A 26426-nucleotide genomic window follows, 5' to 3' on the forward strand; every position below is an offset into this window, starting at 1 on the left:
GCGGCACAGGAAGCGGTTCCGGGTCGGCGGCGGGGGCCAACATGGAGCCCGTCGGGCTGGCGGGGCCTCGCTGAGGGAGCGTAGGGCCGCAGCGGGGCCGCGCCGCCGCCATGTCGCTGGGCGAGTACGAGCGGCACTGCGACTCCATCAGCTCCGACTTCGGCAGCGAGTCCTCGGGCAGGGGCGGCTCCCGCGGCGGCGGCAGCCTGCCCGGCGAGCAGGAGGAGCTGCACTACATCCCGATCCGCACCCTGGGCCGCGGCGCCTTCGGCGAGGCCACACTTTACCGCCGTACCGAGGTAGGCTGGCCCGGCGGCGGTGGAGCGGGACGGGATCCTGCCGGGCAAGGGGAGAGGACTCCCGCTCCGCTTCCACCAAGGGAGGGGGTCCGGGGACGGCTGTCAGGGGGTTTCCGGGCGGTCGAAGAGCCGCAGTGGGGCTCACCCAGGGGATACTGGCTTGACAAACAGCCCTCTGGGTGACAGCCCCATCGGGAACAGCCTGGGCGTGGAGAAAAAATTTTGGTCCACGGTGTCAAGCAGGGTTTGGGTTTTGGGACGTTGGACCACTGCCAGTCTTTCAGTCCCCTAAAATTTCACAGGGACATGTGGAGACTCTTCTGACACTAATAGATTCCTCATTTTTCTATGTTTTATTCCAGTCACAGAGGACATGGGGGCATCTCATACAGGTAACTCTCTTGTGTGATCAGCATTTCAGCATAATCAGGGGAAACTGGCAGAAAAGCCAGTGCTCCCTTTGCTCCCAAGTCATCTTATCCCATCCGGGTCAATGGCTGTCAAACAAAACTGCTTGACTTGGTTCCCAAGGGAGATTCTTCAAGGTTTTTTGGGGGAAAGGCTGCCCTGACAGTTCACTTAACAGACTGCTTGTAGCATGTCTGATAACATGGGTGGGGTTCGTATGGCCAAGCTACGTTTGTTCTCATTTTCTTGTTTGTTTGTTTGGTTTGGTTTGGTTTTTCTGTTTGTTTGTTTGTTCGTTTGTTTTTACGAATACCTGTGCACTTGTAATGGCTTATGGTCTTGTTACAATTACTACAGTTAGGGATTGGAAATACATTGTTCTTCCTTTATTGAACTGAAGTACGTTTAATCTTTATTGAAACAAAGTAAACTATCTGTTTTTCCATGGGAACCTCATAGTATGCTTTTTTGCTTGGTGGTTGTTTGTTTGTTTGTTTTTTTCAGCTGGCCAGCTAGGAAGATGGCTTCAGGCCATCACTATTCCTAGCAGCAAACAGAAAACCTCAAAACTTATTGTTATGAAGGACCTTTGTCTGAAATCTGTAAGAGGCAGGAAAGTCTTTTTACCTTTCCTGAGATTTTAATTTCCTGCTATAAAGGCACGTATTGTTCTCTTCATAGTAGTGTGATTTTAATTGAAAGATGTTTTTGTGTTTCAGGATGACTCACTTGTAGTGTGGAAGGAGGTGGACCTGACCCGGCTGTCGGAAAAGGAGCGTCGTGATGCGTTGAATGAAATCGTAATCCTCGCCCTGTTGCAGCACGAGAACATCATTGCATACTACAATCACTTCATGGATAACACCACGCTGCTGATTGAGCTGGAGTACTGTAATGGTGAGATCCCTACTCCCACTTACAAACAGGCAGCTGCTGCATTGCTGAGTCAACCTCCTGCAGAACCTGCAGAGAGTATTCATTCTGGGGAGGTGAATTCTGCTGCATAGCTCCTAAAGAAGAGAGCGAGAACACTTCTGATTGATCTGCGTCTTCTGTGCCAAAGAAAGAAGCCCAGTGACTAGTGCAGGCAGTTCAGGCTGTAGGTGATTTCTTGAATCTTCTGACTGGCTGGTGCAGTGGAAGAAGTAGCTAATTGTTAGTGTGTATTTCCAATGTGCCTTTTATGTTCTTTTAGCAGGACAGTGGTAAAAGACCATGAGGGTATTCAGGGCACTGCCAGTACAGAAGGGAGCTCTTTTTCAGTAGCGTGAATTAAGTGGACTCTTCCATTTGGCAATTATAAAAGTTTAAATTCTGCTGCACTCTGTAATCAGGATTTTGTCCCAGTTTGTGCTTTCAGCTTCTATGTTTACTATTGAAAAATAAAAAACCCACCTGTCCTTCTGGTGTTGGAGAAAATTTAAAATTCCTTCCAAGAGTAGATCGGATGGTATCGTTAGGATCTTGCAGTCCCATCTGGGATGGAGAGGTAGAAGGATTGGCTATGAGGGTCTGCATTGCAGCTGCTCTTAGATATCTGTAAGAGGAGGTCCCACATGGCTAATACTGCTGGAACAGGATACCTGACTAGAACTACAGTATAGTTCCTGTTAGGATGAGTGGGACAGCTCCCCTGCCTAGCATGCTCTGTTTGGGGGTTATGTTAAGCCTTGACTCATCAGCAGAACTTTCTGTGGTGGAAAAGGCTGTTGTGACATTGTTACAGAGTGCTTTTGCTGGGACAGGGTGGAAGACAACAGTTTCACAAGTATTTTTGAAGAGTGTCTTGCACTCTGGTTGGCAGATTGGCCAAAGCTGGTTTTGCTTCTCTGCTTTTTGTTCTTATGCAGGGTGGAGTCCAGTGTGAGAGTTGGGGAATGCTAGCTCTTTGATGTACCATTTATTTTAGGAGTACTCAGTGGGAGTTATTTAGCTGTCCTGAAAAGATTGCATGCTTGGAGCTATTATAAATTCATTGAAGGTCAGAGAAGAAGCTGCATAGTACTTATGTCTGTGTGTGTTAATGTCGCTAAACTGTTTTACTTTGGGACAATAACCAAGATATGAGTATGTAGCCTGTGTTGCCTGAATATGTCTTAGTGGTACAAAACTAGGGACATGCAAAAGAGGGAATCACCTTTAGGCTTATTGATAGTGGTTTTGCCCTTGTATTGTTTGTGGCTTTTTTTTACAGTGTAAGAGTTCAAGATGATTTGTGAGTAATTTTTTAAAGTGAGGCTGGACTAGTTGCTATCAGACACTCCTTAGAATCCAAGGTTTTTACTGCTTAATTATCACATCTCTGGAGATCTAATGAAGACTTTAAAATCTGAGTAGATTTTGTCCCTATTTTAAGAGGGAAGGAACCCAGTTTATTGATTTATTTGCTTGTAGGTCTGTATGTATATCATAGTACTGTAAGACTTAGATTTGCCATCAATGAATATACCTGAAATGGATTTGAGAAGAATTATCCTATAAAATAGATTTGTTAGAGAATAGAGTGGCAGAAGGTTAGATGCAATTAGATGAAGCAAAGCAGAAAGCAATTTTTAGTATGTTTGCATAGAGGTATTGGTTATTTGAGTCAACAGCTATTTTGTCTCCTTGTGTAGGATTATGTGGGACTATGTGATACTTGTCATGCTGCTCTTTGGTTCAGAAAAGCTGCAAAAAAGGTATCAAAAAATCAGAGATGATGAACAGTATTCAACAAGAGCCTTCATAGTCTGAATTGTTAGGAAAGAGGTTAATAAGAGGCAGAAGTGAGTACTTTGGTTAAATTGTGAATGTGAAGAGCTTTGTAGATAATTTCCAAATGTCAGTGTAAGGCAGAAAAAAAGAAATGTTGAGAGGTTGTAATAAAGCTGAATGAGAAGAAATCAAGCAAAAGAAATCTTAATTAGAATATCGGAAAAATCTTCCTGACATGGAAGCCTGAAATAAGTCCCTCAAGGAGGCAAAGGAGACATCTACAACTTGGCAATCCCATGGAAATCACACAGCAGAAAGCTGTCTTGCACCATTCCTCTGGGAGTAGGAGAGCGCCTGCTGTTCTGTTGTTTTTAGGACGTAATACATGATAACTGGGAAATGGAATAACAACAGGATGTGATGAGAGGCTTAGGATTTACTGGTGGGATGCTAATCTGACAAGGAGTCTCATTGCCTGGCGCCCTCAGCATCATTTCTGTTAGCTCTCCTTGATTTTTAGTCTGCTGTCTTGCAATTGTGAGGTGCCCTGAAGAGCCTGCTGATTTCAGGCTTCTGCTGGTCATGCTGCTGTTGTCAGTGCTTTGTGAATTTTGCATCAGCAGGGCAGGTGAAGGAGGAGGAAGGTCAAAGCTGGGCAGTCAGTGAGGAAAGGCAGTAACTTGTGCTTTCAGGAACTACTCTGAACTTATAATTGCTTGCTTGCTTTTTTTCTTAATGCATTATTTATATATAATGCTGAGCAGAACAATCTCACATGATTTGGTGTACAGATTATAAATATTCCAAGAAGCATTGGAGGCAAAAAAGTAGGGACTGCTAGCCTATCTTACTGATTCACTTTTCAGAGTATTGACTGGTGGTGTTAAAAAAGAATCCTCTCTGTTTGAGCTTGGATGTGCCCATGAAGTTCTTAGATAGAAGAAGAACCTAATTTTGTGAGTACCTGACCAGTTTAGGTGAAGAGTGCTGAGGGAGAGCTGTAGTGATGTGTCAGCTCTCTTAGGGGATTTGAGTATTCCCAGCAATACCCGAGCAGAGTAGCTGTTGCCATTAACTAAGATGAACCTCTCTATCTTTCTTGCTCTCTTGTAATTACAGGAGGGAACCTCTACGATAAGATTCTGCGGCAGAAAGACAAGTTATTTGAAGAAGAGGTAATCTGGGCTTCTGTGAGGGAGCAGTGGGGCTGGCCTAATATTTTCTGGAAGATCTGTCTGGTTATCTGAGTATTTATATAACTTTTTTTCCATAGTGCTGATGGGGCATTTCTGTGTTTATCTGAGGACTGACATCCTTCCTCTCCTGTTGAATATTGAGAGCATTTTATGGACTATTAGAAAGTTTTTCCTTTTTGACTGTTTATAAGGCATATAAACTTCCAAGGGAGGAATAATGTAAGAGAGCCCTGAACTAACTTTGGTCACCTTATCACATTGGCTGACATTTAACCTTAAAACCCCTTTCTCCGTTTCTTCCTGGTTGGTACTCAAGTTCTTTCCCTTCTTAACCATTTTATAGGTTCTTTCTGACTAATGACCTTGAGTCCATCTCACCATAGATATCTTTTTTTGTTTGTTCTTTTTTAATTTCCTTTTCTTTCTTTTTTTAAAAACTTCTTTTCTGCTACCTGCTTCCACCTCATGCTGAGGTGCTTAATGATTATGCTTATTTTTCTTATATAATGACTTTTAAGGCTTTCCAACTCATGGTGGATATTAAATGTTCACAGTTTGTGTTCTTGAGAGCCCAATTGTAGCTCTTTCCCAGGTCGTCATTACCTGTCATTTCTAAGTATTTTCATTAATTGAATTCTGTGATGCTTGTCAGGACAGAGACTATGAACAGTTCTAGAACATTCTACCTTTTGGAGTATCTTTTCAGAAACTTCCAAAACAAGAAACTCTACATTTTTGTACTCCTGAAAGAGCATCTAAATACTACAGCCACACTCCCTTGTTATGTGAGGGACAGATGGGGTTTTGGGAGGGCTATTTTGAGTGTCACATAAGGCTTTTATTCCTACCTTTGCAGATGGTGGTTTGGTATCTCTTTCAAATTGCATCAGCTGTGAGCTGCATTCATCGAGCAGGAATTCTTCACAGGTAAGGGTGGCATGTGGTAAAGCTAAAGTTAATGGGTATGAGTGCAAAACTCCTTTGAGTAGCCTTTGCTTCTGTGTTTAAAGCAAGTACTGAGCTTCTCCCCAAAATGTACCTGGACTGCCTTAGATGTCAAATATCACTTTTGTAAAGAATTTTTATTGGGGTAGAAACCATCCTATGATAACTGTGCAAGAAATTTTGTTTATGAAAATGGAATTGCTGTCTTCATTGCTGCAGCTTTGTGAACAAAGAGTTAATCCATGTAGGAAGGAAGTAAATTGACTTTTTTTTTTCTGTAGCACATAAATGATGTTTGCTAATGTGGGTAGGAAGAGCAGTTACCACAGGCCAAAGGTACTTCCTACCCACTCCACAGTTAGCAGCTTCAAACCAACATGATCATCCTTCTGTAACTGCTGGAAGCTAACGGTGCTGGAGGCTTTGCATTGGTGCATTGCAGTAATATAATCCTTGTGAAGATCTGTTCTGCATTTCCCTGAGTCTCATTTCTTCAGCCTGTTATTTAAGGAAGTAATAGAGCTGGTAGTGCTAATTTGACATTGACTTTGAGATTTTTATGAGGAGCTACTTACCTTTTTCTGTTGCCCTTTTTCCGTTTGGGAGGAGTAAATTTCACAGCTTATGTGTGCTTCAAGGAGGCCGTGATGCTCTGGGCAGTGCTGCACATGTAGCCCGCTGTCTCCAGCATGGTTGGATCCTGTGCTGCACAACATCCTTCTTTAACTAACGAGCATAGCTGTGTGAGGATGTTTTGTGGGGGATAGAGTGCTGGTTGCTGCTGTTCTGAATCTTTGGGAGTTGGCAAGCCCCAGTAATGAAGGATTGATAACCTGCACTCAACAAAGTAGTGCCTGCCTTTTTCAACTAAAGCTGATGTCATGTCTGTCCTGCTTTGCAGCGATTTCCTGCTACTGTGTTGTCCATCTTCACATCAGAGTTCTCAGTTTAGGCACATGTCTCGCCCCAGATCCTTCCATAGTAATGAAATGAACAGTTATTTAAATGTTTGCAGTGATTTCCTTCTGCTGCAGACATTGTCAGAGTGACCCAGGGCTTTACAATGCTCCAAGTGGATGGATGTGAAGTTCTGCTTTACTTGATGTTGTCCTGACCTACACTGGGAAGTTGTTGATGGGGGAAAGGGGATGTTACAAAGTGTTAGCCATGGGAAGCATGTCATACTGCAGGGGCTTTCTCTATGTATTTACATCCTCCTCTGTGGAGCTGTGAAACTACGTGTGAATTATTCTCTCACTGTTTTCAATTAATTTTTTGGATTGTGAACTGGTTAAAGGAAAGCAGTTAGAGAGTTGTGGTAAGTGGGACAGAGTCTATTTGGAGGCCTGTATCTGGTGGAGTCCCTCAGGGGTTGGTATCATATTCATCAATGACCCGGAGGAGGGAACTGAGTGCACTGTAAGCAAGTTTGCTGATGAGACAAAACTGGGAGGAGTGGCTGACACATCAAAAGGCTGTGCTGCCATTCAGTGAGACCTGGACAGGCTGGAAGGTTGAGTGGGGAGAAATTTAATGAAATGCAAAAAGTGTAGCCTTGCATTTGAGAAAGAACAACCCCATGTACCAGTATAGGTTGGGAACTGAGCTGTTAGAGAGCAGCATAGGGGAAAGGGATCTGGGGGTTCTAGTGGGCTGAGGGATGACCATGAGGCAGCAATGTGCTCTTGTGGCCAAGAAGGCTGATGGCATCCATGAGAAGGGGGATGGTTAGTAGGTCAAGAGAGATACTCCTCCCCCTCTACTCTGCCCTGGAGAGGCCATATCTGGAGTGTTGTGTCCAGTTCTGGGCCCCTCTGTTCAAGAAGGACATGAAGCTGCTTGAGAGAGTCCAGTGCAGAGCCTCAAAGGCGATTAAAGCAGTGGAACATCTCCCTTATGAGGAAAGGCTGAGGGAGCTGGGTCTTCAGCTTGGAGGAGACTGAGGTGCAACTTCATTAATGTTCATAAATTTGTAAAGAGTGAGTGTCATGAGGATGGAGCCAGGCTCTTCTCAGTGATAGGACAAGGGGTAATGGGTGCAAGGTGGAGCACAGGAGGTTCTGTGTAAACATAAGGAAAAGCTTTTTCACTGTGAGGGTGACAGAGCAGTGGCACAGGCTGCCCAGGGAGGTTGTGGAGTCTCCTTTTCTGGAGACATTCACAATGTGCCTGGACATGTTCCTGTGTGACCTACAGGTGGTCCTGCACTGGCAGGGGGGTTGGAGTCGATGGTCTCGAGGCCACTTCTAGCCCCTAACATTCTGTGATTCTGTGAACTTCAGAATTCAGCATTTTTGTGGCCATCAGACTTTTGATCTTCTGAGCATAGTACGTCATGTTATAGAGAGTTGTTCTTGAGGCTTATTATGCTTATGTTGTGTGTTTCGCACCCTCTGTGTGTTTATATTTGCATACATACATATTCATGCATATATTTATGTTTTTAGTGAGCTCAGCAGCTCCTGGCTTGGGTCTATTTATAAAACCAGGAAAAATAAGATCTCCATGACCTTCATGCAAGAAGAGACTGAGAGGGGGGAAAAGAGCTATCTTTGATCTGTGGCCTTTACATAGGTGTCTGGAGCCTGAGCTTTTTAGACTGTTGTGTTTGTGTGGGGATGTGAGAAAACATGGATAACTGTGGGTACTGCTCCAATAACTGGGGTCACTGTCTTTGGAGAGCTCTCTGTGTATGAGACAGTGTTGGCAGAGTAGCGAGTACCTCATTTTGGAGGAGAGCCATAGTAGTGTGGAAAACTGTGAAATCTGGAAATATGTTTGAGTGTCTGCATTTATTTTTCTCCTTTTAGAGATATAAAGACATTAAATATCTTTCTAACCAAGGCAAACCTGATTAAGTTGGGAGACTATGGATTGGCAAAGAAGTTGAATTCTGAGTACTCTATGGCTGAGACTGTAAGTATCTGCCTTCCTTGTGTACAAACTAAGCTGTGTTTTTTTCTCTGCATACCTTGCAGAAGACCAGGGGTACTGTACATTCCTGCCGCTTCTTTTCTGTGGTTTTCCTTTCCCTCTCCCCTCCAGTTCCCTCAATGTTATCTCACCAACATTGGCACATCAGCTGGTGTATTGTAGCCTGCAGTTACCCTTCCTCCCAGGTTACCTTTTGGAGGTTTGTCTCTCTCTGTAGAGCAGCAGTAGACAAAAGATGATCACTGGGGATACGGAATCGTGCCAGTGCCAGTATCGCTGTGCTAGAGAGCACTGCTCTTCTTTCCCTGGTACCTAGGCATGGTGCTTCCAAACGTGAATCTATGTAACACGAAGGTGGTGCCATCTAAAGGTAGAGAGGCGGCAGTGTAGTCAGGCAAGTACAGCACCCTCCTGGGCTAGTTAAGCCCATCTTAGCAAGTTACATGAATTCAGTCATGCTGCTTTGCCAGTAGGCATTTTGCCTTATCTGGATCTGAGGGAGCTTGGATGTGCTTGCCTGGCATTGCACTGTGCCCTAGATATGTCTCCTGTCTATTTTCATACTAAGATTCTGAACTGAATGACAGAAGCAGGAAGGGAACTTGTGCTTCTTATGGTGTATGGTTTATTGGTAATGCTCTTGGAAGGGGGAAAACCATTGTAGGAGAGATTACCTCTACCAGAAATCCCCTAAGTCTTGGTTTTGTTCCAGACCGTTCCAGAAAGCAGTTTTGCAGCCATAGTTATGACACAGGGTACGCTGCATTGCAGGCACCTGAAAGGCTCAGCTTGGATTTCTCAGCTTCATTAATTTCTGTGGTGAGCACTGGGCTTCAAAAGAGAGACATTATCTGGAGCTCCTATCTGCCATGGGCCTTTATTATAGTTAGGGATGCAAGCCAGCTTGCACTTCCCCTTACCAGGCTGAATTACTAGATTTAATGCAAGCTATTGGTGTTCTGTTAGAATGTGTAGGTAAATGCTTGCCAGCCTCCTCCCAGAACATGAGCCCTGTTGTGCAGTTGCACGGTGAGAGGGAACTGAAGGTTACTGCATAAAGCCCTCACTAAGCTGAGTGGTAGCAAAACCACTTCTGTTTTGACATTTTTCATGGCTTTCTGGCATTCAGGGAAAGTGAAGTCTATGCTATGAATTTCCAGATGTGTTTTTGCTTATGTTGTATATGTTCACCTACACCTCCAAGTTGGGTTTTTTTCCTCCTTTTTCACTTCTAAGAAATTTTGAACTTTGACTGTATTTATGCTGTATGTGTTGGCTGTGCTCTGGACTTGTTGCTCAATTTCTGATGTAATGACCAGTGGCAATCTGGTAGTAATTTTTGTGAAATGAGTGCAAAACATGTTATTGTCAATATTTGCAATACTAACAATCAAATTACAATTCTGTAAAATGTTTTCGTCTTTCCTACTAGATGCTGTTTTCTTAATTTACCATTCTTTCTTTCATTTACCAAGGAAGATACAGAAAATATGTCTGTGTCTTTCTTACAAACCATGTGTTATCTTTTGCTTAAAAAAGGTTTAGGTGCAGTGTTCTAGTTCTCCATATGATACTCCATCTAGCTGGGCTTCTGAACCTTCCCATGGCTCAGACTGGTGTAGTTCTGCAGCTGTCATGCTCTGTAACAGGAAGTGGAAGGGAGATCCAGATTCCAAACGTGCCCAATTGGTATCTAGTGTACAAGCAGAGCCTAATGAAAGCAAGCTTTGTAGTCCCTGGAGCTTTGCTGAGAGCATTGAAAAGAGGGCAACTATAAATATTTCCCCTTCTAAAATCTGTCTTTTACATTTTATTTTGCTGTCTTGTTCCTTGCTAGAGAATGACCTCCATCCATCTGGAAGCTTCATTTTATGATGTTTGTTCTGTGTCTTCTTGTTGTGACTTTGAGCTACGCCACTATTTCTGTTGGAGCTGGGGGGGGCTTCTGTGTTTAAATGCTGTAGTTTGGGATTTCCTGTGTGGTGGGAGGTGTTTGTTTTAAACCAATTGTTCAGGAAACCCCACTTCTGAAGTGAAAGCCTCTCAGGAGGGACTCATGCCAGCTTTCTACTTAGTGACCCAAAAGCAACCCCTATTTCGTTGGAGACAGAGTAGCCTTTGTCCTGGCAGTCTCTTGTGATTAGACAGACTGGCTCCATAGCTATGGGCTGGCATCTGTGTTTGGAAGCTTTGCTAAATTCCTTTTCCCTCAACTTTTTGTGAAGGTTTCCATGCGTCTGTAAATAAGCCCACGATTACCTCTAAATGTAGTATATTTAAGAGAGGGGAAAGACTTTGCTGAGTTCTCATAACTACTGCTTTATTTAGAAGTATGTACTGCACCAGGATCTGAGCAGAGAGGTACCTGGGATCTTCTGAGAAACACAGATGCAGGCTTGTGGACAGAAAGGGAACAAACATGCACATTCACATCTCTCCACATTGGTGGGGTGTGTCATCTGTGTCTAGCTCTGATGCTGATGGACTTGTGTGAATGTGATGGATGCAGAGCTCCTGAATTGAAGGCTGCTGAATCATTTCTGATATTTAAATGTTATTTTTCCTAGCTGGTGGGAACTCCATATTACATGTCCCCAGAGCTCTGCCAGGGTGTGAAATACAACTTCAAATCAGATATTTGGGCTGTGGGCTGTGTGATCTTTGAGCTGCTTACCTTGAAGAGGACCTTTGATGCTACTGTAAGTCTTCAAACCACGATGGACTGTGTAACCTTAATTTTTATCACACTGAGGTTCATGTTTGACTCACAGCTTTGCTTTCATTGTTGCTAATATCTGCTGATTAAGAAAGCAGAGGCCTGAGAGTGCCAACTATAGCCAGAGAAAATTATTTCCTCTACATGATTTCCTCTACCCTGCACTGCAGATGCCTCTTTATTTTGTGCCAGACTCACCCTTGTCTGCAGCCCTGGGTTTACCAGATGAAGAATACAAGCTGTAGGATCTTATATCATGGCTATGAATGAACCACCCTTTACAAGCAGGAAGTTTGTGATTGTGTAGTTTTTTTGGGTTTTTCAGCATTACTAGCTGTGAATTTTCTGTGCAGGATTCTGTAGGAAAATCTTCCAGCCTATTAAAAACTTCCAGGTTTAATAGGATTTAATCCTGTTACTCTTTCTCAAAGTTTGAATGCAATGGAAGTGTGGTCAGGCTGGCACAGAGGGGGTGAAAGGGAACATTGCTGGCTGGCATATGTGATTTGCCAGCTTGTTCCGTGAAGTGGGAAAAGTTGTTACCTGCCATGGTGCAAGAGTTTGTAACCCTTGAAGAGCTAAAGTGAAAATGCCATCCTTTCCTGACTTCCTCTCATCATGGCTACTGAGCCCCCAGTAACTTCTCTGCTGTGTGATGTTTCAGTGGCAGTATGCTGCACAGGGGATTCCATGGAGAGAGAAGCCTATCCTCTCTCCATTGTTATGGAATTTGATGAAAAGCTGGATGTTGCCACCAAGTCCTAGCTATTTGAGGTACCATTTCTTCAGGAATTATTATTGGGTTTCTGAAGAACCTACTAGGCAAAGCAGAAGGATGTGTCCTGATCAGAGAAGGAGGAAGAAAGTAACGGTGACCTCTAGCACCTCACCCCAGCGGACACATTGTCCAGCTCAGTTCCTTGACAGCTGGCTTCTGGTTTCTGCCTAGAATCCCCTGAATCTTTGTGTGAAGATTGTGCAGGGAAATCGTGCCATGGAGGTTGATTCTACTGTCTACTCCCGGGAGCTGATCCAGATGGTGAATTCCTGCCTTGATCAGGTTGGCAAAATACTTTTTGAATTTTCAGACACCCCTTCCCAGATAACTAAGCCATGAAATTCAGGGGTGAAGGGGAGTAACAGCATCAGGGCTGTTAATGCAGGGTAATTTCTATGAGGACTGTGGTGTGACTAAGTCTGGGCTTCCTCCAGTCCTCTGGAAGCATTGTTTCAAGATGCCATTCAGTCCTGCAGTGTCTGGAGGGACGCCTGGTTTACTGTGGTGACAATTACTTAATATGCAGACAGAAGCAATACTTTTCTGATGCAGTGCAGCAGAGGTGGGAGCATTGTCATGATACAGTCTCTTAAGGTTCTGTTTTTCTCACTGTGATTCTGCCTTTCTGTAGGGAATTACTTTCTTGAAAACAGACATGGTATTGATACCTTCAGAGTTGGAAGTTCTTCCTGCACATCCCTGGCATTTGTCCCTATTAATTAAAAATATTTTAATTAATTCCTTTCACTTCTGGAGGGAGTTAGGAAAGAAGGTCCATGTAGGTTTGATTGAGGTCTTCTGGCCCAAGATTTAATTGTAAATGATGAATGTTTCCCAGAAAATGACTTATTAACTTCTTTCAGGATCCAGAGAAGCGACCCACTGCAGATGAGTTGCTTGAACTTCCCCTTCTCAGCAAACGGAGGAGGTAATCAGATAGTTTTGCCTTGAACGTGAACAGGTGTTAGGGAGAACAGAAGGGTTTGTGCAGACTAGTGGTTTTTATGCTTTTGTAGCAAATTTTTTCAATTAATTTGGCCTGACCTGAGGCAACTGTTGAGGCACACTTCATCCTCTTTAGGAGATAAAGGCATGCTTAATCTCTTGTCTTCTAATCAATCCCGGTGCATGGGTATGGTGAGAAGGATTTTTCAAAATACACATATCATGCAAGATTAAGACCCTCACTTTCTCCATTCATTGCCTCCCTCTTCTGGAGAGAGTTGCATTGGAAGTAGCCCATTTTAGCTTAGCTTGACCATCAGCCTGCCCACACTGTCTTTTTGTGAGAGGTGGAACATAATTGTGGACTGATTGGATCCCACTTTGCTTGCTGTGGAGACAGCAGATTTAGTCCTTTATACCAAGATTCTTTTAGTTGGTGATCAGCATAGTTTGAGTTTTCTCTTGCTGTATGCACTGGCAGAAGACTAAATTAGCCATTTAAGTTCATTCTTATGCAATACAGGTACTGGTTGGCCACATTCTGTTATATATGTAGTTTGTTATCCTCAGCTCTCCTGGAAGTTTGTTAGATAGATGGTACATTACTTCTGCCCTATTTACTGTGTGTTGCTGTCAGCTGCCATATTTCCTCCAAGATAGAGCAGTATTTTATTGGAAAGGAAGGCAGTCCATGTGTGCTGCTTGTCAGTAAATTGTTTTGGGCAATGTTACTGTTTTTTAAAATTCTATTTCTCCTTTGTCAGGGAGATGGAAGAGAAAGTCACACTGCTTAATGGGCCAAATAAGCGACCAAGGTAATTATTTGGGCATGTGTTTTAAAGGAGGTCTGGAGAGAACATCTCCCCAGAGGGAGACTTTTTACTAAGAGTGTTAGTCTGTGACAACCTTACGGGAATAGTGTAGTTTAGAAGATTGCCAAATGCTGGGAATTTGACATAGTTGCCTTACAGTTACTGTCCCATATTTTATTCTGCCTGTTATATCCTGCTTATATGTATGGCTGGAGCCTGCCTTATGGTAGGTCCCATACACTTCTAATCTGTCCTATTGAATACATAGTCTTTACAGCCCACATATCTGAGGATGTAATGTCTGTCCCTCCTTTCATACAGGTTCCTTTGAGCAGGAAGAATATGACTGTCTGAATGTTGAATGCTAAGTGAATGTAAATATCTTTCATAAAGATGGATAAATATAAAGGTTCTCCATAGTCCTCTGTAAGCAGGGTTGCTCCATGAAGCAGATAGCTTCTGTGTCATGTATAGCTGTTTTCCTGTTGATTTGTTGCATAGAATTAGAGCATACTTTTCCCTCATAAACTTGGAAGTACTATCCGAGTGCTTTATGTGAAGTTATTCCAGTTCATAGGTTGCTTGCCAACAGTTTGCTTTGATCACAGCTTCCATTTTGCAATCTTCTTGTGAATTGAGTCTAACCTGCATTGAAAAGTTCTGGTTTTGCCCTCAGATGGAAGCCTGTGATCTAAACAAAGAGAGGCAAGCTGGAAGCTTTTGGATGCCTCTGTATTTTGGGCAAGTTTTTGTGACTGTTTGCAAAGCTTTCATTTTGCCTTTCATTTTTAACAAATGAGAACAGCTCCATGGTCATTCAGTGAAAGTCCAGTGTTTTAAAATTACATAAATTGGATTGCAGGCTTTTTCAAATGCTTCCTGAGGGCTGCTCTCTCTGTTGCTCTGAGACAGGATTGATCCTGAGTCTCTCTATAGCAGTTGAGGCCTCACAGCCACTAAACAAAGAGAAAAATTTGTGGAAATAAAACCCATGAATGATTGCAAAGGAGAAACTGATAGACAACATTAGGAAAATGAATGACAATGAATGCAAGCCCATTATTAAAAGTGTGTATGCTTTGTCGGGGGTTCTTGTGCAGGTCAAGTACCATGAATGAGGCTCCCATTGCAGTGGTGACTTCACGCACCAGTGAAGTGTATGTCTGGGGGGGTGGGAAGTCCACCCCCCAGAAGCTGGATGCCATCAAAAGTGGCTGCAGTGCACGCCAGGTGTGTGCTGGTAACACTCACTTCGCTGTGGTGACAGTGGAGAAGGAGCTCTACACCTGGGTGGTAAGTGAGAGAAACTGGAGGAGTGGGTGGGGGTGGGAGAGGAGAGTCCAGATCCTCTGCTGACCATTCATGAGCCTGGTAGAATCAGATGGGCAGGCAGCTTGGAAAAGGAGAAATCTGACCACAGTGAGCACTGTGAGGCCATCAGCTTTGGGCTGTCCCAAGTCTCCCAGGTGTGTTTTTGGAAGAAGTTCTCCTCCTTGACAGGAATTGTATTGGACACTTACTGTGTGCTTGAGGATTGTAGGTGGTGGACTTGTAGGCCCAGGCACTGAGTAAAGTATCTCTTCCTCTCCTTCCTGACTACCAGAAATGCACTGGAGGCTTTGTGGTGCTCTGTTGTTGGCCTATGTGTTTTTTAAGGTTTTCCAAAGTCGGAATGGGGGGGATGAGGGACCTTGTCGTGATATAGATGTAATTTGTGAGACAACTTGCGAATGAAACCAGAGATGTCTTATACTAAGCAACTCTGCTTTTTATGATGAGTGGGAATTCTGTAATAGTTTAAAGTGAATTAAAAAATGTTGCCATATAATGTATTTAAAACAACTGAGTCTGGTCTTCTTGGGCTTAGGTAGTTAGTGACATGGAGGTATTCTGCATCTCCAGAGTACCACAGACTTTTGTATTGATGATACAGAATCTGTTAAGACAAATTAGAAAATACTGGTAGGTGGCTGAGAGAATGAAGAAATCTGAATGGGAGGAAAGCAACTTGAAGTAATTTGCTGGATGTTCCTGCAAAAATAGCACTGAAAGCTTTCAGCTGGCTATTAACATTTTAGTTTTAGCTTCAATACTACTCAGAGTGGTCTTGTTTTTCCTGTAGAATTGGTAGGTCTGTCCATTTCAGTGATGTTTGTTTCAAGTTACAGGTTTATTTGCAGCCATTATGATTTAGAAAAGTAGGTCAAAAAGCTGAAGCATGAATTCAGTCCTGCAGCAGGGAGCAGGTTCTGTAGCCTGGCAGATGAGAAAGGAGCAGGGTTTCCTCCCCAGCTAGCATGAGACTGGATCACTCCTCATTAGTGAGTAACTGCCTGAAAGCTTGTGCTGCCATTTAGAATGTTGCCTGCTCTTATACCTCCTAGCAGATAGCAGTCTCTTCTTTAGGGCAGCTAACACACTTTCTCTGGCTCTTTGTTGTCTTCTGATGTTCATTTGAGGTGATTGGCAACATCTGTAGAATTGTGGATACTGAGCCTTACCAGATGTTTCTGTCTTGCAGAATATGCAGGGGGGCACCAAGTTGCATGGGCAGCTGGGACACGGAGACAGGGCCTCTTACAGGCAGCCAAAGCATGTTGAGAAGCTTCAGGGAAAAGCCATTCGCCAGGTGTCCTGTGGAGATGATTTCACAGTGTGCATCACAGGTGAGAGCTGAAAGGAGACCACCATCCCCTCACTTTGCTGTGCTGGGGAGATGTTTGCCTTCAAAATAAGATCAGCAGTGCAGCTTTGTGCACGAAGAAGAAGGACCTGTATGTTACTCACCCCTCAGTTTTGAGGATAGCAGGTGTGGTAGTGGAGATAGATAGACACTGTTATACAGAGGGAGATAATGATTCCCAGAAGGCTGGGTGTTTTGCTAAGGGTCTACAGCTTTTTGGTGATGAAGCTGGGTGTTGAGCACAGCTCGTTCTGGCTGTGCAGGTTCCCTGCTCTTATCGTTGTGTGTGTTCCCTACATACATACCCATACTGAAGACAAAGGAACTCGCAGTCAAGAACGTAAATGTGTTTGTAACTCCTTTTGAACTGTCTGTGGGAAGAGTCACCAGATGATAAAAGACTATGTGTGTCTGAGATATGCTGTTTAATTCAGAAAGAGATTGAGACCTGGTAGCTGTTTTAACACCCCTCAAAATCTTAAGCATGTGTTAACTCTGATGTGGAAGAATTTAAATCTCACTTTACCCATAAGAACATAATTCTAAATAAGTGTCCATCTTATTTTGCCAGTGCTGGAAAAGCAGAGGTTTGTCAAGAGATAAGCTCAGGTGCTCAGTATGCTGGAGGAGTGACTTAGGAAGCCACAGAATCAATTTCTGAAAGAGAGTGGCAGGTTCAGTGCAAGATTTTTTGACACAAGTGGCCTGACAGAGCTGTGGGTTCTGTCAGGTCATCCATCTTAACATGAACAATAAAGGACCCTGTATTCTGATTACATTCTTTGGGTCTAAAAAGCAGGTTGATTACAGAAAAGAGGTTGCTCTGGCCATATCCTAGGAGGTTAATATGAGGCATAGAACAAGCTCTGTGTGCTGACCAAGCTTCCTTTGTGTCCTTCAGATGAGGGCCAGGTGTATGCCTTTGGCTCCGACTATTACGGATGCATTGGCATTGACAAGGCTTACGGCTCCGAAGTGCTTGAGCCCCTGCAGCTGGATTTCTTTCTTACCAACCCTGTGGAGCAGGTCTCATGTGGAGATAACCATGTGGCAGTGCTGACCAGGAACAGAGAAGTTTACACATGGGGCTGTGGAGAGTATGGTAGGTAGAGTCTCCCTGGAACCTGAATGTATTGGCTCATGCCTGCTCCGTATAGCAGCTTGTTGCAGGTGTGTAATGCAAGGCCTGGCTGAGGGCTGTCTTGAACATCCTGGGGGCAAAGTTGTTTCTTTCCATGTAAGAATGGGAAAGTGATGACTGAGCCCTTGGGACTTTACTGTGGGAAGCTCTTGCATGCCACTTGGCTTCCTTGTGGGTAGGGCAGTTGTTCTGTGAGTGGAGTTGGCATTGGCAGGCAATGATGCATGTCTCTAGTTTTGTAGGGAGATGGCTTTGGCACTATGGAGACAGAATGCCATTTCTTAGGCGTGGGCACCTTTGAGGCCATTTCTAACTGCAGTGTTTTCACTGATGCAGGGCGCTTGGGCTTGGATTCAGAAGAAGATCACTACACCCCTCAGAAGGTAGGGCTGTGATAACTATTAAAATCTGCATGAGCAAAAATCTAAATTATTGCTCTATGGAAATACTAACCATCTGAGGCACAGGTGTTTTTTCTGAGGTGTCAGTTTGCAAGTGTTTTAACTTCCTCACTATATTTTGTTCATTTGTCCATAGTCATGATCGTGTTAGAGAGATATGCCACTCTCAAACTAGCCAACATCATTGCTTTGCTCTCCAAGCTGGAACTGGAAATGCCAAACTTATTGTTGTAGAAGTCATAGTAGGAAATACCAAATTGCATACCTTGGGGCTGTAGAGGGAATTTGCAGCAGTGCAAACAACTGAGAGTCTTTGAATTTGACATGAGTTAAAGATGAGTTCAAAGTAAAACCGTCTTGAAATACAGTGCTAGGGGTAACAAGGACAAACCAGGACAGAAACCAGCAAGGATGTGCCTGGAAGCCAAATATTTGTGGTCACATGGTATCACACTCACACAACACAGACCCACAGTTAGCTGCTCAGCTAACTGGCTCTGTTGCTTGTAGACCCCAGCTGGCCAGGATGCCTGTGTGCCAGAATTTTGGTAGCTGTGCAGGGTCACCAGTGTCTGCACATAAGGTCTAGAATGCCTTGAATTTCTGCATTGTTACCAGAGTTTCAATATGCTATCGACTTTGGTATTCTTAAACCTTCATTCAAAATAACTGCATTGGGTATTGTTGGTGCCCAGACCAGCTGAACCACTGCTGTTAACCCGTATGTTTTCCATGTGCCAGCTTCTGTGTACTAGGTGCTGAGATTGTCATTTTCTTAGTATATATTTCTTTCACATAGGTGGATGTTCCAAAGACCTTAAACATTGTGTCTGTTCACTGTGGCTGTGATGGGACTTTCCTGCTCACCCAGACGGGCAAAGTGTTGGCATGTGGACTCAATGAGTTCAACAAGCTGGGCCTGAATCAGTGCACATCAGGGATAATAAACCATGATGTAAGTGTATTTGGGTTCCTGGCTTTGGTTCCTAGCAGCCAGCATTATATGGGTAAATGGAGGTCCTGTGACAGTGACAAAGTGTTCACTAGCTTTGTGCCAATTTGCTAGTTCTAATCCAAGACAGTGGATACAGGGATTGTGGGAAGAGGCAATTTCCTCCTCAGTTTCCTGTCTGCCCTGTGGACTTATGTCAGATCTGAGGTGGTGAAACAGTGAGCTGCTCCTGGGTGACTTAGCCAGTGACATGGACCATAACCATGTTAGGACTGTCTAGGTTAATGTGGTCTGCCAAGACCTTCTTGAGTAGGTCTTAGCTGATGAATGTGTGTTTTTTCACTCTGTGCTTACCCACGTGTCTTTTCTCAGACATACTGTGAGGTGCCATATGCCACTTCCCTTACTTTGGCAAAGCAGCTGTCCTTCTACAAGATCCGTACCATTTCTCCAGGGAAGACACACACAGCTTCCATTGATGGTGAGCCGTATGTGTTGAGCAGTGAATATTGGTTGCTAAATTACTCTACATCAGCTTTGCCCTTTCAGCCTGGCCCTTGACATCGAGGCTTGTGCTCTTGGTAGCAAGGCACATGCCTGCTTAAGGAACCCAGGATTCCTGTTCCTCAGCAGTGTTGCCTCCTGGCCAGATGAAATAGCAACATCAGCTTTTGGGACAGCCTTCCTCTTTTTAAAGAGGGGGGGAAAAAAAACGGTTTGGTGAAGAATCATGCTCTGGGACAGCAGAGAAATCATTTATGACCAAGTTAGGCTTTGTTGGAGTGATTCCAGTCAGAGGGTTCTGAGGAGTCCCAGACCTTGGCATCAGAAAAGGGGAGCAGCAGGAAAAGGAAGTGGGGGGGTGTTTCCAGGCTGAAGCCATTCCTCTTTGTTGGCACTGTCCCCTCCCAGCCTGTCTGGCTTCTCAGCAGAGTCTTTCCTGCTCATGGGCTGTTGCTGCTAGGTTCTCTGCATGCACGGCTGCTTCCAGAGTTGGGCCCTTGCTGTGACTGTCTCCTCGTTCCTCCTCTCAGAGCGAGGCCGCCTCCTGACCTTCGGCTCCAACAAGTGTGGACAGCTTGGTGTTGGGGACTATAAGAAGCACCTGGGAATTAACCTGCTGGGAGGCCCCTTGGGGGGTAAGCAGGTGATCAGGGTTTCATGTGGAGATGAATTCACCATAGCTGCTACTGACGGTGAGTGGGTCTTTCCAAAGTTGTGGTGGGTTCCTTTGAACTAGATCTGCAGGGTGGTTAACTTGCTCCACCTGAGCACTTACTAGACCACACCCAGCACTGCACTGAAATAAAGAAATCTGCCTAGACTGGACCTGTCTGGCCCTGTTAGTTGTCCCAGCACAGTGTCAAGCATTTGCTGTCTCTGGGGCTGCAGAATGCCAGCTTGGGGGCTGCCTCTTTGATTTGTTGTCAGTTTGTTCTCCCACTGGCCACATGGAGCTGGTGGGTCAGATACTTTGGGACAGCAGTTACAGCAAAGAGGCTGTGATCCTTGTAGCTATTACAGGCTGAGAGAGAGGGAGTGAACTGAGGGTCCTGAATCTCTCTTTCCTCAGACAACCATATCTTTGCCTGGGGTAATGGTGGGAATGGGCGTCTGGCAATGACATCGACTGAGCGAGCTCACGGCTCGGAGATTTGTACCTCGTGGCCTCGGCCAATATTTGGATCCTTACATCACGTTCCAGACCTGTCTTGCCGTGGCTGGCACACCATCATAATTGTTGGTAAGTGTAAGTTTAGGATTAAATTTTGGGATACTGGTTATGATGCTGTGTTGCTTGCCAGGACCTAGACTATAAATCCTGCCTGGGAAGAGGACAGGTTGCTGTGGGGGAACGTGGCAAGCTGCTCTGAGCTATGTTGTGTTGTCTTGCATTCTATGTGGCACTCAAACTGAAAGCATATTTCTCTCCTTGCAGAAAAGGTGTTGAACTCTAAAACAATCCGATCAAACAGCAGTGGCCTGTCCATTGGTACTGGTGAGTAACCTGCCCTGGGGAGCTGTGGCTTATGTTTTGTTGGATGGTTTGAGTGGGTGCAGCTTGGTCCTGCAGCATGGTTTCTCTGTGTTGGAAAGGCCTCACAGAGGGGCTCAAAGGGAGGAAACCTAGTTGGTGCTGTGCATGGGAAGGGATGGCCCAAAGCTGGGAAAGAGAGAACTGGGACATGGATGCAGAAAAGGGAAGCTGAGAAGGGAAGGAAGGCTCTTGAGCAGCTGCTGGAGAGATGGAGTCCAGTTTCTTGGAGCTGTGGGAGGGCTGGGTCCAAGAAGCTGCAAAAGACTGCTGTCTGAAAGTCCTTTTGGGGAGGCCTGCAGGTAGTGTTAGGAGATAAACTGTTGAGGAGGAGGCTGCCAGCACATGCATTTGCCATGGCGTTATGGCCCAAATTTCTGCATCTTCTCTGCTTCATCTCAGATTTAGCAACAGGAATAGCAGAGGCTGGGAAAAGTGTGAAGTTTTTGCTTTTGTTTGCTAGTGGCTCAGAGCTGTGCGACTGGAGGAGGAGAGGAAGAGGATAATGAACAGGAAGCAGAGACCCCCAACCCCAGTGGAGGCTTTCGGGGAACCATGGAAGCAGATCGTGAGTTGGGGGGCTGGATCAGCACCACAGAAGCAAAGGGAGGCAACAGTGCTGACAGCAGCTCCTGCCCTGGCTGGCTGCGGAAGGTAATGTGGTGTTTCAGAAGTGCCTTAAAACGTGGGTCTAAGCTAGAGAAATCAGTGGCCCCTTCTGCCTGTAATGTGGAAGGTTCTCGGAGCTGTGCTGCACAGGCAGCTCTTTAGGCCTCGCTGTCTTTTTTACCACAAGAGGGTGCTGATGCATTGGTTGAGAAAGTCAAGTCAGTTGCAGGAAGGCAAGCAGGTCTGACGGTGCTCTTTTGTGTATCCAGGAGCTGGAGAATGCTGAATTCATCCCTATGCCTGACAGCCCTTTTCCTCTGAGTATGGCATCTTCAGAGCCCGAGAAGGAAACTCTCCCTTACCAGAAACTTCAAGGACTCAAAGTGGCTCCTGAGGAACCTGTTGGATTAAACAAACCCAAAACAGAGCCTTGGGTAATCTTATCCAATTGAATGCTTAGACAAAAGCTCTTAGAAATCATAAATGGCAGTGTTTGAATTATTTGGAGAGCTGAGAAGAGGGTGATGGATTGGCCTCATTCATCTGGGTGAGGAAAATAGAGCTGTTAATAATCAGAGATGCTGCAAAGACTACAGTTCACTGAAATCTAGATAGCATGAAGTGGGGGCGTGGTCAGACAGAAGATAATGAGATCAGTTCTGTGGAAAAATGTGGTTAATGCAGTTGGAAAAAAAAGAGAAGCCTAGGATCCAGAAGCCTAGCAAAAAATAGAAATTTAGAAAGCAGAAAATGCTGTGAGATAGGAAGAAGGACTGATACGGAAAATCACTGAGAAATTACAGTTTGTGAGACTGCCTTATTCCAGGAGTTTTCTGTCCTGTGAGAAGGCACAGATGCCAGGCTTAGGGAATTAGGGGGTAAACCAGATGGATTTTGGTGTTAAAACCGGCAGGAGCAGATTTGCCAGAAAAAGGATTGATGGCTTTGTACTGAGGATGCAGCGAATAGTAGCTTGCTGATGTTGATTGCTAGAAGTTTGGGAAGTCAGGAGATGAGCTGGTGTGATGCTTTCTGTGCATGGTTTCTTCTTGTGGCTTATAAAACTCCTGGCCCTGCACTCAAATCTGGCCTGACTTACCTCTATGTCTCCACAGCCTAGCTGCCTCAGTCCAACTTTGCCATGTGGTGAAGGGAAGGCTGTTTCTCCTGTTGTGGGCTGCATGTGCAGTGCTCTGCAAGTGGAGGTGACACACCTCCGAGGCCTGGTGTTACAGTGTCTGGAAGATCAGAAGAAGCTGCAGCAAGAAACCCTTTGTCTGAGTGCCCAGCTCCAGCAGTTCTGCAAGGGGATGGAGGGAGTGCAGCAGGTAAGAACCCAGCACCTGGGTGCAAATCCATTCTCAGGGCTCACAATGCTGATTCTGTTTCCTGCACAGATCGCAGAGGTTGCACAGAAGGAAGCAGCTCTCTCAGAGTAGAATGGGGGAACTGAGTATGGTGCCCATCACTTGTTTGAGCTGCTGATGGAGGCTCTGGTAATAGCAGCAGGAATGAAGCTAAAAATACAATTTCCTGTGAGCACAGCCCAGTTCTTGAGGGACCTGAGATTCCCCTTATTTCTTCCCCTAGAGGGAAGGGATGGACAGTCGGATGTTTCAGAGACTCCCAAATGACCGTGGAGAACAGGAACTGTGCCTTGTGCGGCTCCGAGCTTCTTTGCAGCTGTTCATAAAGCTGTTTGAATAACTGCTCTGTGTTTCGGCAGGTGGAGGTTCATTCCAAAGGAACACAGACTGCCAAAGAGGAGATGGAAGTGGATCCGAAACCTGACTTGGATTCAGATTCCTGGTGTCTCCTGGGAACGGACTCGTGCCGCTCCAGCCTCTAGTCTCCTGAGCCCACTGGGATCCATCTAACTTCACAGCACACTAACCGAATGCAGAGAGCGGCTTTCCTGGCTTCAGGTCACTCGCAGACAAGGAGCGAGGCCGGAGGCTCCAGAGCAGCACCCATGTACGTTTGATATGAACTAGGAGTGAGTTTGAGAGGGGAAGGGCCCCTGAGCTCTAGGCCAGCTCAAGTGATTGAAGCAGCAGCAGCTCCTCTTTGTACCTTACCTATCAATTCTGCACGTGAAGCAGAACGGCCCCATTATGGCAATGGCTCCAGTAGCAGCTTGTGGCCCTTTCATTGTTTCACTGCTTCTTGGGAGCTGCCTTTGGGACCCCAGTATTCATCACTGCATCTCTAGATGAGAGGAGGAGACATGTTTTGTACTGAAACTGGCTGAACCCTAAGACTTGCCACCTTCACTTCAGAGCAGTGAAGGACTAGAATCCTCTCCCTCCCACGTGGTAAGGCCCAGCCAGTGAGGCTGCTCACCTCTGCTCAGGGGCAGAGAGAGCAGAGAATGTCTCCTTCTGGAGGCAGTGGAGGTCCTCCTGTTAGGGAGATAATGGTAGACAGCATGTCCCTGGCCTCGAGGCATAGCTTCTGGCCATATGGCAGGGTCCAGTGGCCTGTGTAGACAGAATTTAAAGGCTTTATACTGGGTGCCTAGGGCTTTCCAACTTCCAGGCAATGCACCGAGATGAGTGAATCAGGTGGTGTTTCCAATTGCAGTAGTGGGTACTGTCTGAGATGGAATATCTGGTTTTCACTTTCAGACCACCTGCTTCCCAGCTAGATGACAAGCATCTGGGCATCAGACTAAGTCACCCATTTCTTGTTCTGGCTGCTTAACTTGGTTTGGGTGCCAGAGCTTCTCGCTTCTTGGTATAAGCCTGTAGCTGTTCCCTGCTTGGCTTCTGCTATGCTCAGCCCCTGGTGCCCACGCTCTGTGTGGGTGTGGGAAGAATCAGTGTTTTTCCACTCAGTGTTTTGATGAAGCTGGAATGCAGTTTCCTACCCAGAATAGGTCATTAATGCTGTGGTCACAGGATGCAGCCATCCCTGATGACCATGAGTGATCAAGTCTCTGTCAGGAATTCACCTTCTTTCTAGAAGCAAGAGGCTTTCCCAAGAAAATTGGAGATGGGAAGAAGCATGGTCTGATGCTCTAGATTTCCTCATTTCCTGTTTGAGAATGAGGTTAATCTTATCCTCCTTAAATTTATTAGCAAATGGGCTTTGAAATAAGCTTTTGGGAGAAGCTAGCCTCCCCTGCCTAAACATGAAGCCTCTAAGGAGTCCTGATTCCCTCTCACCTTTGCTGCGAGAGTGGGGTTGTGATTTCATTGGGCTTAAACCATCCCCATCAATGTGTCCCTAGAAATGCCATAGGTCTATTGGAGTTGGATATCACCTCTCTTAGACTTCCTTTGAGAGACTGTTCCAGGGGAGCCAGCATGCCCCATTTGGAATGGTTACAACCATCCTGCTTGTAACTTACACTCCTTAAATACTCCTGTGGTGCCTATTGCTAGTATCTTGGAGCTGAATCAAGTGCAGTATCTCCAGTGCAGTGTCCAGGGCAAGGGTCATACTGGTGTTCCTGTCCACTGTTACCTGGAGGTGGTGAACATCAGGCATCCTGGTGTGGCCACATCGTTTGGTTGCCCTTGTAACTCTGCTCTCCTTCCCCCATGTATGTTGGAGCCAGTTCTCAGGTTAGGGTCCCAGCTTGAGGGTTGTTGGTGCAGTTCAGATCAGGAAATGATCAAGTTGGTCATGCTGTGGGCAGTGCCTTTGAGGAGTGAAGAAGTTGAGCCTGAGCCATGTCCAATGAGCAAGCACCAAGCTGATGGGAGTCGCTCTTCTGCAGTGCACTGCTATCCTCATTTCTCAATGCTCTGCAGTTGGGAAGCTAGGTGCACAGACTGGATTCCCCTTGGATCTAGTGGAGGATTAGGGTCCCTAACAGAGGATGCCCTGTGCTCCACAATCTCATATGTGCCTTAGAGGAGCCACGCTATCCAGGTTGTGCCTGTTACAGACCACAGATTTCACACCAGCCAGCTATGCAACCAAAAAAGCAGTTTAAAGCCAGCACCTTTGTCTTGGGCTGAAAACGGAAGGGCAAGTGGGCAGAAGTGCCTTTGAGTAGTTTCAAACCCTTTTTACTTCTCCCCTTCTTGCAATGCTAGCTCCATATGTGTTGGTCTCCTGCTAGTATTGCTACTGAGTTGTTATAGTGGAACACAACTTATGCCTGCTCTGACACTCTGGCTGAAAACTAGTTTGTCGTTGTCTTTTTTTGAAAGGTTAAAGGGTGTAATGGTTTGGAGTTTCTGTTAAAATAAATGTTTAAACTCATTCTCCTGTGTTTGGACTTTCTGTTTTGTTTTCCAAGAGAAGGGGAAATACTCATCTGGCCTCTTAAGCATTCTGTTGTTTGATTATTATTGCTTGTAGAGGGCCAAGGGCCTTGCAAGTTCTTTGTTTTGGGAAAAAAAAAGTCAGGTTCTGTGTCCTTTCATTAAAAAAACAAACAAGCAAACATCTCTCTTTCTCTTGCTGCTGCATCTCCTAGTAACGTCAGGGAGCGTGTGTGTGCGTGTGTTCCAACAGTCTGAGTGCCAGGGGGGAAATGAGTAACAGGAAAAGAGGCTCAAAGGAAAACCTACCTGTTACATTAAGGCCTACAGAAGCAAGAACCTGCCTCACACCTGCTCAGCCAGCTGCTCATGCACATTGTACTTAATGCCTGGCACGTCTAACGTTTTATCAGGGGTTTTACTTAACTGTGAAATGTCTTGAGAGGCAGGGCTGGGTTTAAGACTTACAGCTCACCAGAGATTTGGATACTGGAAATGCAGCATGTCTCTGAGAGGGAGATTGTATTGTGGCAGCAGAAAAGGATGTTGAGCTGGCATGAATAACATAGCCTGAGCATTGCCAGGGCAACACTAGACATGACAGCAAAGGAGGGTAGATCTCTGTGTGCTGGGCTTGAGGCTTTGGCTAACCTGTTACTAA

The 26426-nt window shown here is 45.2% G+C and overlaps 1 protein-coding gene across 2 annotated transcripts; it reads left to right on the forward strand.

Annotated features, from left to right (window-relative positions):
* Positions 1 to 25765, forward strand: NEK9 (NIMA related kinase 9). 2 transcript variants are annotated; one of them, XM_071745967.1, is made up of 23 exons: positions 1 to 299; positions 662 to 691; positions 1427 to 1604; positions 4521 to 4576; positions 5454 to 5524; positions 8353 to 8458; positions 11044 to 11175; positions 12142 to 12252; positions 12834 to 12898; positions 13680 to 13730; positions 14828 to 15020; positions 16249 to 16393; positions 17312 to 17512; positions 17888 to 17934; positions 18752 to 18907; positions 19277 to 19385; positions 19939 to 20100; positions 20478 to 20648; positions 20844 to 20903; positions 21403 to 21593; positions 21818 to 21982; positions 22664 to 22876; positions 23275 to 25765. In XM_071745967.1, the coding sequence occupies exons 1-23, from the start codon at positions 111 to 113 to the stop codon at positions 23395 to 23397; spliced, it is 2925 nt and encodes a 974-aa protein (XP_071602068.1). In that variant the 5' UTR covers positions 1 to 110; the 3' UTR covers positions 23398 to 25765. The 2 variants fall into 2 exon arrangements, with proteins under 2 accessions (XP_071602068.1, XP_071602069.1); XM_071745968.1 differs by lacking the exon at positions 662 to 691.
* The last annotated feature ends 661 nt before the right edge of the window (positions 25766 to 26426 follow it).

This window comes from Heliangelus exortis, chromosome 5 (genome assembly GCF_036169615.1).
Source record: "Heliangelus exortis chromosome 5, bHelExo1.hap1, whole genome shotgun sequence".
NCBI lineage: Eukaryota > Metazoa > Chordata > Aves > Apodiformes > Trochilidae > Heliangelus > Heliangelus exortis.